Genomic DNA, 11,042 nt, shown 5'->3' on the forward strand with positions numbered 1-11,042 from the left:
ACCGGGGATGGGGGGCGCCGGGGTGGGCAGCACGGTGTTAGCGCAGCCACCTGCAGCGCCGCGGGGCGAGGGACGTGTCGGGACCGGACTCCGCGGTGGAGCGCTGAGCCTTCAAAGGAACGAGACCCGCGGGATCCGGACGAAGCCGACAGGGCGCGCCCTCCGCTAGGCTGGGCTCGCCGTGCGCCGGCGGGGCGCGGAGGGCCTCCGGCCCGGCGCAGGTGAGCCCGCGGTGCGGTCCAGGCTGGCACCCGTGCGAGAGCTGGGGCGCGTCGCCGGCGGCCAGGCTGCCCCTCGGGGACGTGCGGGCCGGGGCGAGCTCGGGCGCCCGGCTCCTCCACCACCCCCCGCGCCCGCGGCCCGCCCCGCCGCTTTGATGGAGGTGCAAACATTTGGGGGAGGGCGGAGGTGTCGGGGCTGGGCCGGGGCGCGCGGGGCCCGGCCCGGGATTTGCATGAAACAGGCGCGGGAGCCCATTGTCGGCCCCCGGGCGCCCCAGCCCGCCGGCCGGTCTGAAATGGCCGCGCGCGGCCAATGGGCAGCTGTCCCCGCACTTCAAAGGGCGCGCGGCCCAATCCGCCGGCCCCCTCCGCCGCCGCCGCTGCTCTATTTATGGGAGGGGACGCAGTTTCTGGCCCCAGAGACCTACCCTGGCCGTGCCGCGCGGGAGTTCAAGTGGAGTCACTTTCCCCCTCGCCCCTCTCCCCGCCCCCTCCCCCCCAGATCTCGGCCCGCGCCCTCCTCCGCGGCCAGTGCTGGGAGCCCCGGCGCCGTCTCGGGAAAGCGGCCGCTGACCCGCGTGAAGGTGGCTCTCGCGTAGCGAGTCGGGGCTTGGGGGGCGGTGGGGAGGGGCGGGCGGGAGGATGAGCTCCCCGGGCGCCGAGAGCGCGGGGAAGAGCCTGCAGTACCGCGTGGACCACCTGCTGAGCGCCGTGGAGAGCGAGCTGCAGGCGGGCAGCGAGAAGGGCGACCCCACGGAGCGCGAGCTGCGCGTGGGGCTGGAGGAGAGCGAGCTGTGGCTGCGCTTCAAGGAGCTCACCAACGAGATGATCGTGACCAAGAACGGCAGGTGGGCGCGCCGGGAGATGGGCGTGCGCTGGCCTGGGGAGGCCTGGGGCAAAGCTCCCCGCTGCCCGACGGTTTTCTCCTAGTGGGGGTCTTCTTGCTCCTCTCTCTCTGCGACAGAGCCCAGCGTCGTCCCCTAATTGTCACTCTCTGGGGCTTTCTCCGCCGAAGTTGGGGAGAAGTCTCCCAGACCCGCGCCCTGCCCGCTCGCGGGAACCCTCGGCCGGGTCCTTTCAGACCCTGCCTCCCAGGGCCATGGGATAGTGTGGAGGATGCTGGGGACTTAGGGGGACTCTGGGAAGGGGGGCTGGGGAGCTGTTCTTTGCCCCCAAATGACAGATGCCTCTGTCCCAAGCTTCCTGCCTCACATCTAAAGGTCTAAAGCCTCAGATCCCGGTGGAGAGCTGCCCCCCTTCCTTTGCAGGAGGATGTTCCCGGTGCTGAAGGTGAATGTGTCTGGCCTGGACCCCAATGCCATGTACTCCTTCTTGCTGGACTTCGTGGCTGCTGACAACCACCGCTGGAAGTACGTGAACGGAGAGTGGGTCCCCGGGGGCAAGCCCGAGCCCCAGGCGCCCAGCTGCGTCTATATCCACCCCGACTCGCCCAACTTCGGGGCCCACTGGATGAAGGCGCCCGTCTCCTTCAGCAAAGTCAAGCTCACCAACAAACTCAACGGAGGGGGTCAGGTGGGTGTAATGGAGGGGGTGGTGGTGGCGGGGATGGCAGCGGCAGGGGGGGAGAGGGACTTCCTCGTGGTGGAGGGGACCTGCTTGAGCGGGAGGTGACATCTGTCCGGGAGAAACATCACAGCCTTCCTCTGTTAAGCCATCAGTGTTGTTTATAGTAACCTGATGAGGGCAGCACCAGGGCGCAGAGGTGGGGCAGGGGTCCGTGCTGAGCTTCACCTTTGGAGACTCAGGGGGTCTCAGGTTTTGGAACTTGCGCATTGAAGCCTTCAGCTTCCCTAGGGGCAGACAAAAGAGCAGCCTTGGTGTTCAAGGGGCACTTTCAGGCTCAACCTGCACCACGGTGTTTGCTGTGTGGTCTGAACAGACTTGTAGATTTGTCCTCTTCTAAGGGTGGCTTTACTGGGGCGTTTTTACTGGGAGACCCCATGTTCAAGCAAAGCACAAACCAGCTCTGGCTTTTAAAGCGTCTCTAGCCTTGCTGGGAGCTTCAGAACGTTAATGCAGCAGGTCAAGGGATCTCAGACGGGCATTCATTGCCTTTCCCGGTGTGGAGCACCTCACGCTCCTTTTCCTAAACCAGTCGTGGGAAGCAGCACCTGGAGGGAAACCCACCAGCCTCCGCAGCAAAGACACTTCCTTGTGAGCGACAGCGTCTGCTGCTCCTTGGACATGCTTCTGTCCTCAGCAGCAGGGCAGATGGATGTCCTGTGATCTGACGGTCTTGTCTGTGGGCTTTCCGCAGATCATGTTGAACTCCTTACACAAGTACGAGCCCCGGATCCACATAGTGAGGGTAGGGGGCGCCCAGCGGATGATCACCAGCCACTGCTTCCCTGAGACCCAGTTCATCGCCGTGACCGCTTACCAGAACGAGGAGGTGTGCGGGCGGGGTGGTGTGGGCCCTGGGAGGTCGTGAAGAATGCGGACAGCCCGTGTGTTGGCGGACTTTAGACCGAAAAGTTTCGCCTTTTCAAGTAATCTGCTATCTCCATCAGACTGGGGCGGAGGGAAGAAGTTCTAGAAGTGCTTGTCCACCTGTTTCTCCTTTAATCCTCTGTAAACCTGTCTATAAAACGAGAACCATCTATTAAATGCTCCGAGTAAAAAGAACCAAATATTTAGGTTAATACTGTGAGAAAATCTTAAGAACAAGTTGACGGAGAGAGGAAATCTTTGGAGACCTTCCTGGAAGGGTAGGGTACGGGGCAACCCTGCAAACCCGGGCAGTATGGAGGGTCCTACAAACGGAAGGGGCAGCTGCACACAAAATCCCAGTTCATGCCTGTACATCTCTAAGTCTGACCCCAAAGGACAGACATTTTGTGACTCGCTGGTTAAGTTGTCAGAGTTGAGCTACTTCCTAAGCCGATTCTGGTGATGCTTTGAGCTATGTTTGTTTGATTTATGCACAGAGAATGTCGTCAGCAGTAGGTTGAACTCACTGTGAATTCCGCTCAGAAAAGCAGCATTGAGGAACTTCCATAAATGTACTGTTCTTTGCGAAATATGACAATTACTGAGCCACTTCAGACCCAAATAGAAAAATAGATCTGGAAGGAAGTCTGATTATGTTTGAATATTTAAAGGGGGCAGGGGCGGGGGGGTTACTGATGTTTCCCTATTTCTAGGGACCAAATTAAATCGTCTGCCTGATGGACAGTGTACCAGTCGATGTGGTTTCTTGTTTTTCAGATCACGGCTCTTAAAATTAAATACAATCCATTTGCAAAAGCTTTCCTTGATGCAAAGGAAAGGTGAGAGAATTCTATATCCTTTGGGCAAAGAAATACAGAGTAAGAAGAAATATTGCTGCAAATTTGATTTTCTGAATGCTCTCCTTTTTGACGACTCTACACTTTTTTGACAGAAGTGATCACAAAGATATGATGGAGGAACCTGGAGACAGCCAGCAGTCCGCGTACTCCCAATGTACGGTTTGTTGCACTCTGTCCGCACGTCCCTTGCTTCCAGGACTAGGCTGCTGAGAGCTAGCCCTGGGGATGCAAGCGAGAGCACGTTTCTGGCGGGGGCCAGGTGGCCCTCCGTGGCCCGTGATGTCGGAGCTGTGTTAGGGCCGGTCTCCACTCGCCTCTGCTCTCCCTGAGGGTTGTGAATGCGCTTCTGGCACGTGGGGCGGACGGAGAAGGCAGGGACAGTCCCCCCCGGCTCTTGTTCGCTTCCAGGCAGACCCCACTATGGCTGGGTCGGAGTGTGGAGGTCTTGGTGGGGGTTGGACTCTGCTCTGTCGGGCAAGCGGAGAAGCCCTCGCCGTCCGCACTTGGAGATGGCTTCTGTCTGGGTTACTGGCGGCGGACTGGAGGGCCGCCTTTGGGATGATGCTTATGAGCAGGTCGGGTTTCTCCCGAAGCCCATTTCGGTTCCAGGAGTGGCCCAGCAGCTCCGGCGGGTTTTGCTGGTGGGAACAGTGGCGTGCAGGATGGGGAAAGTGCTGTAGGTCCAGCTTCCTTTCCGAGTTCCACGAGCCGGAACAAAGTGGCGCAGGTCTGTGGGGCAGCGTTTGTAGGAGACACAGTCCCGTGTGGCCGCCCTCTCCGTGCAGGGAAGGGGCTCGGAGCCTGGACAGCGGACATGATCGGGAGAGTCAGGGCTCACCGCCACCTGTGGAGGCTGTGGGGACCAGCGTGGCACCTTCCGCCGACACTCGTTTTCTGTTCTCTGTCCATTAATCGTCTGTTGCGCTAATTTAACCAACAGCTCCCCTGAAGGGGCTCGGGGTGCCATCATTCGGGCACGTGAAGGGGGCAGGCTTTGTGGGCAGATCCGGACCTTTCCCTCATTTCAGTGTTGTCTGAAGGTTGTTTGTCGGAAATTACAGCCAGAGTACTTAACCTCTTGGGGGTTACTTTTCTGAATTTAAAGCAAGAGCAACAATAAACTTAAAAGCAGTGACTAGAGAAGAGATTGGAGTGTGAGAGGTGGGCAGGGCGGCGTGGGATGATTTTCTGGCGGACGTGCACGGCGGGGAGAAGGTGAGCCTAAAGCAGAAGGAAAGTGGGCAGAAAACAGCACACGTCCAGCCAGGACACAGCTCCCCGCCCTGGGGAGGTGGTCGGAGCAGCCGAATGGAGGCTGGGGGCGCCACGGGCCGGACTCGCCCCGTGTGTCTCGAGCTCATCTGGCTCTGAATTTCATGTTTCTGGGTTTTTTCATGCTCAGCAGTTAAGGCCTGGAAGCTGAGGGGCCTGGGAAGATTCTGGCAGGTTTGAGAAGGAGTGGTTGAAGCAGCAGTAGGCGTTGGCCAGGGCTGGGGTCCCCAGCTTTTCTCAGGTGCTCTGTGGGTTTGGAAATCCCGTCAACCTGTGGCCTCTGCTGTGGAGCTGAAGCCCAGATGCCTTAAGACTTGGACTAGGAGACCTCACTTGGTCAGGGACCCTTCAGGAAGAGTTCTAGTCCCAGATTCCTAGTCTCAGCTCTCCTGTCCGTCCTTTAAATCGATGCAGGCTAGGCAAAGGCCGGTTACTCAGCATTCTTTTCTCACAGCAGGGGGGTGGCTCATCCCTGGAACCAGCAGCCTGTGCCCACCTGCCACCCCCCACCCTCAGTTCGGAGGGCCCCTCTCTCTTCCCTCCACGCACGGCTGTGAGAGGTACCCCGCCCTAAGGAACCACCGGCCAACCCCCTACCCCAGCCCTTACGCACACCGGAATAATTCTCCAAGTAAGTCTTGCGTCGGAGTCGGCCTGGGTTTGGGGGTGGATGGAAGCCACCGTGCAGGAAGGCATCTGTAGGACGGACTCCAGAGATCCGGGGGCGGGGGAGGGCCTCTTCTGGAGCACACACCCAGGCCAGGTCTTCAGTGGCTCGAGAGGGACCTTTATTTCAGGTCCGTGCCGTTGCTGCTGGCTCAGCCCCCGTGAGGTCCAGCCAGGGGCTTGTGGTTCCGAATGCACTCAGTGACTGCTGGAGCTTTTCCACCCAGAACCGTGGGTCTGTCTCTAGGTTCCCACGTTTGGGTGTCTCAGGAACCTCTCCCAGGTGACGATGTTGGGTCCTGCAGGCGTAAGGATTACTGGCCAGACCCCTGCACGACCGCCCGTGATTCTCCCACTGATCCGCTAAGTTTGTTTCTCCACGTGTGGTGCCTGGACCCGCAGCAGCGTCACCTCGAACCTGGCCCAGGCGCACCGAATGAGCGGCTCCAGGAGCCCAATGTGTGCTTACAGACGACGGACGCAGGGCCGGACCATTAGGATCCCTTTGTCTAGCTTCCTCTAACGCCACATATGCCCAGACTTAATTTTGTCTGGCCCTAAAAGGAGGAACATGGCTAATGAACACCATAAAACAATTAAACAATTAAAGCTGATTTGAAATGAAAGGAGCTGATTTGGTAAAGAAACAGTCATGGGGTCTTGTTCAACCAGCGACCAGACTCAGAGGCTAGAAGATCATATTTTCGTCTTGCCCAGAGTAATGCTTTTTAAGATCTTTTCATCTCTCTCTCTCTCTCTTTTTAAATGATTTTATTTATTTATATGACAGACAGAGATCACAAGTAGGCAGAGAGGCAGGCAGAGGGTGGGGGGAGCAGGCTCCCTGCTGAGCAGAGAGCCCGATGCGGGGTTCGATCCCAGGACTCTGGGATCATGACCTGAGCCGAAGGTAGAGACTTTAACCCGCTGGGCCACCCAGGTGTCCCAAGATCTTTTCATCTCTTAAGAAATAAAAATTTGGAAAAAGGCAGGTTAAAGTTATATTTATGTTTATTTTTAAAGATAATTAATTCCCGATCAAGTGATCGTAGGATTCCTTTTCTACAGGGCATCTGTTGATCTGAAGATAAAGAAAAAGCTTGGGTTTACTGGAATTTATTTTCGAATATATACATTTGACCATAATTATTTGCCTTTGATGACCAATTAAATGGGCCAATAGATAGTCTTCTTTTTTTTTATTCTAAAAAAAAATTACTTACTCATTTGAGAGAGAGCAAGAGCACAAGCAGGGGGAGCAGCAGGCAGAGGGAGAGGGAGAAGCAGGCTCCCGGCTGAGCAGGGAGCCCGATGCAGAACCGATCCCAGCAGGATCCTGACGGGAGCTGAAGGCAGCAGCTTCCCCGATGGAGCCCCCAGGTGGGCTGGACAGCCTTCTGTTCCATGCTGCACCCCTTCTGTCTCGGGTGCGGGGTAGCTCCACTTGTTGCTAGTGTTTCGCTGCATCCTGACACTCTTGGAAGCCCGCCCGCCCCACTAATGATGCTTTCTTATGCCCGCAGCCTATTCTGACAATCCATCGGCGTGTTTGTCCATGCTCCAATCCCACGAGAGCTGGCCCAGCCTTGGGACCCCCGCCCACACCGGCATGCTCCCCATGAGCCACGGCACTGGCCCGCCTACCAGCTCCAGGTAACGCATGTCTGGACGTGAGGTGCGCTGTCCCGGGGTCGTGAGGGTGACATCACGCCGTTCCCACCCATGGATTTCTATTCTGCTGCTCACTGTGGGCAGCCGGGCTGTCATTGGCAGTTCTGTCACTAACCTGGGATCCCAGGTTACATGGCGGTGTGTTAGTGTTCCAGTCTGGCTTCCGGGAGAACTGGTGGCCCTCGGGGTGGCAGGCGTGCAGCTGGGCTGTGACAGAGGGAAACCAGGACCCCCATCCCGGCTCTGATACTTCCTAGTTCCAAAAGGGGACAAGTCTCCTAAACTCTCTGAGCCTCATTTCTACAAGAAAAAAATATGCTGTATCACCCGTCCTCAGCTTGTCTTTACAGAGTTGTTGGGGTCAGCAGGTAAAACTTGAAGAAATGTTTCTAGAATCAGTTTTGACAAGAGCTATTAAATTAAGGGGAAAAAAAAGTGTTGGCTTTTCTGTGGCCCAGCCTTGGGAGTCCTGAACATATATGCCGATAACTAGTAAAGAACCATGAATATTTTATTATTAGCTTGAAAATAATGTACAGGGAGATCTCCTTAAAAATCAAGCTGATTGGTAAATGTATTGCTGTTTTTCATAGGGTTATTAAAAAATAAGTCAAAGTTGAAAGTCAACTTTTGTTTTCTGAAGAAACAGGCTCAGAGACATTAAACGATTTAACAGGTTGTTGGCTCACAGCAGAGTGAGTCTGTAGACAGGTTATCTTGACTACGAAAGCAGTGTGATTTATTGTATATAGAATACCAAAATATGCCCCAAATCTTAATTCTTTTGGCTAGGAAAAAATTCCTTTATAATGAGAATCTAAGTGTCTACTTTTTTTGTTGTTGTTAAAAGATTTGTTTATTTATTTATTTGACAGAGATAGAGAGGGAGACATCACAAGCAGGCAGGGAGGCAGGCAGAGAGAGAGGAGGAAGCAGGCTCCTGGCTGAGCAGGGAACCCGATGTGGGCTCGATCCCAGGACCCTGGGATCATGACTTGAGCTGAAGGCAGAGGCTTTAACCCACTGAGCCACCCAGGTGCCCCTAATTGTCTGCTCTTAAAATATTAAGCGAACAGTGCACAAAGCAGCCAGCTGTTCAAGGGCCAGTGGTGGCCCAGAACCTGCAGACCATTAAACCGACTAACCTGCAGGTCGCAAACCGCTGGCCCTGGGGGCCCCGCAGTCCCACTGACGTCGCATTCTGATGGGGCATCTCAGCGCTGTTTCTTCTTTCCGTGTAGGGGACAGTAAACTACTTTGTTCAGCTCAGGTTTGTTTTCGAGGTCAGATACACCTGAAATACGGCCGGGGCTTGGTAAACAGCACAGCTCAACTCAGATGTTCGTCTGTAGAAAGACATTTTCTCAAAGCAACGTTAGCGCAGTCGGATGCGGTTTAAATCTGTGTGTCCAGCGGCTTCCTCCGCGGGTCGGGAAACAGGCTGGAAAGTGGCCGCAGCCCAGGGGGCCCGACACAGCCCGTGAAGGGCCGCGCTGGGATCTGCGCCGGGGTCTGGCTCCGGGCTGCTCGCCCTGCGCGGTGTCCCGCGGACCTGCTGCTGCACCGGGTGGCGCGGGGGACGGTGCTGGCGTCGGGCACTTTTCGTACCCTACTGTCCGGGAGGGTGCTGTGTCCACGGCAAGAGCCCAGCAGCGCAGCGGGGCCAATGAACACAGCCTGGGCATGTCCCCCTGGGACCTCTCAGGGTGTCTGATCCCGAGCCCCAGTCGACGGCCTGAGCGCGGGCGCTCGGCAAGCTCTGCGGGCGGTCCGTCCGCTACTTCGGTTTCTGGCCGCGGGAGGGGACAGTGGCTCTGCACACCCAACAGAGCGAACGGCCTGCGGGGACGGCCCCGTCCAGGGCGCCAATCGGGGGAGGGGGTCTCGGGGTCGGGGTCCCCGTGCGCCGTCTGGAGCCTCTCTCCGCGTCTCCGGTGGCCTGAGCGTCTCCGTTTCTCCTTCAGCCAGTACCCCAGCCTGTGGTCCGTGAGCAACGGCGCCATCACGCCCGGCGCCCCGACGGCGGCGATGGCCAACGGGCTCGGCGCGCAGTTCTTCCGGGGCTCGCCCGCGCACGCCGCGCCTCTCACCCACCCGGGGCAGGCCTCCTCCTCGTCCGGATCCCCGCTGTACGAAGGGGCCCCCACGGCCACAGACATTCCCGACAGCCAGTACGACGCGGCGGCGCAGGCCCGTCTCCTAGCCTCGTGGACGCCGGTGTCGCCACCTTCTATGTGAAGCGAGGCCTGCGCTGGGACAGACGCCGGACTTCGGGTGCGGCCTCCGCTGCGGACCTGGTTGCCGTTCGGGGTCCAGCGTGGCAGCTCGCGGGTCCAGGGGAGGAAATAGTCCCCACCACCTCCCTTTAAAGCAAGAGGAGGGGCCGCGTCCTGCTGTTCTCGGGAGCGCGGTGCCCGCGGTCCGCGGCCGCTGGGGTGCGCAGGTGCATTCGGTCCGGAAGCCTCGCCGCTGGCCGGACTTACCGCGATTCACAGTAAAAATGATATTCTGGGGTCCAGAAACTGTCTGCCTCTCTAGGGCACATGGGCGACTTGGCCCATCGGAGTCTATAAACTCCAGCGGTCCTACTTGGGCAAGGTAAAAAGCACACTTAATTCCCTGCCTTTGCTTGGCGGTAGTTTCCAGGCCCTTTGTGGCCGGGGCCACGGCGCGAGCTGCGCTGCGACGGACAGAATCCTGTCACCACAGCTGAGGACCGCAGATTGTAGTTGAAACGCAGCTTTGCCTGCTCTGCCCGCTAGAAGGTTTGTTCCCAGCATAGGTAGTTAACCTCTCGTATTGTTAAACCTATGATTGTTTATATTTTTCTTCTAAGTAGCCAAAGACAATCAGCAGAAAACATTTTCTGCAAAATAAAGGCAATATCTGAATTTGGCTGGTTTAGTTATTATCTAGACTTCTCTTTTGGGGGCGGGATTTGGTGACGGCTGGTGTGAGGACCTTGTCCCAAACGGGCATTTTTAAATCTGTTGTGAACCCTGATACTTTCTCCAGTGAGCAGCGAGCGGAATCCACATGTATTTACTCAATGCTAATTACCACAAACATGCAAAAGATGACAAGTGATTTTCAAGAGATTAGGTAGCCAGCACTGAATCGCGGATAGCGACAGCATAGAACAGTAAAGACGAGCGTGAGATGTGTGTCCGATTCAAGCAATTCAAAGAAAAGCAGATCCAATGAATTGACAAAAACTTACAGCTTGTATGTTTGGACAATATGGCATTTCTAAGTATCTTCCCTGCTTGTGTTCCCAGTGGAGAGCCAGCATGTTGCTTTGTGCTTGATCGGGGCAATTTCTCCATCTAGTGGCTGAATCCTTCATTTGATGCTACTCTTCGGGGCTTAATACATTCAGAAGCTCTGATTGCTGAGAGCGTGGGTGGCCCGGCCACTGGAGCTCGGCCAGTAGGGCAGCATTATGGATGCACGCGGTATCATGGACGTTGGAGGTTAAGAGGAATAAGGCTAAGGGGCTTTGAACCCTCCTGAAGAAGTGGGGGAAGTGTTTAAAGGTCAGCATTGCTCACTTATGAGTTACCGTACTGAACTCATGCCCTATCATTGCCAGGGTCACAGTCCAGCGCTCAGGTCTACCTGCCCTTCTGGGACACACACTGATCCACTTGGCTTACTGGGTGTGAACCCAGAACTCAGTGCGGAGGGCTGAGAATTTAGAGTACTGTTGCCTGCCGTCCACGTGGGACATGGTTCTCCTCAGCCATTTTGCCCTTTAAAGTTTTCCTCGATGTCACAACTACTAGATTTAATGCCACTTGCGTGCAGATGCGTCCTAAATCAGACGATTTATCGACAGACGCATTAGAAGAATATTTTTTCAGTAAACTGCTGCCCAGATAGAACTGGGAGATGAAACTGG

At 56.4% G+C, this 11,042-nt stretch overlaps 1 protein-coding gene across 5 annotated transcripts; it reads left to right on the forward strand.

Annotated features, from left to right (window-relative positions):
• Window positions 1–863: 863 nt before the first annotated feature.
• Window positions 864–10,015, forward strand: TBXT (T-box transcription factor T). 5 transcript variants are annotated; one of them, XM_032338307.1, is made up of 8 exons: window positions 864–1,069; window positions 1,490–1,754; window positions 2,500–2,634; window positions 3,450–3,511; window positions 3,625–3,686; window positions 5,259–5,435; window positions 6,994–7,123; window positions 9,106–10,015. In XM_032338307.1, exons 1-8 carry the CDS (start codon window positions 864–866, stop codon window positions 9,377–9,379), a joined length of 1,311 nt encoding a protein of 436 aa, XP_032194198.1. In that variant the 3' UTR covers window positions 9,380–10,015. The 5 variants fall into 5 exon arrangements, with proteins under 5 accessions (XP_032194198.1, XP_032194199.1, XP_032194200.1 ...); XM_032338308.1 differs by having other exon boundaries at window positions 5,262–5,435; XM_032338309.1 differs by lacking the exon at window positions 5,259–5,435.
• The last annotated feature ends 1,027 nt before the right edge of the window (window positions 10,016–11,042 follow it).

The sequence above is a fragment of the Mustela erminea genome, chromosome 4 (genome assembly GCF_009829155.1).
Source record: "Mustela erminea isolate mMusErm1 chromosome 4, mMusErm1.Pri, whole genome shotgun sequence".
Lineage (NCBI taxonomy): Eukaryota > Metazoa > Chordata > Mammalia > Carnivora > Mustelidae > Mustela > Mustela erminea.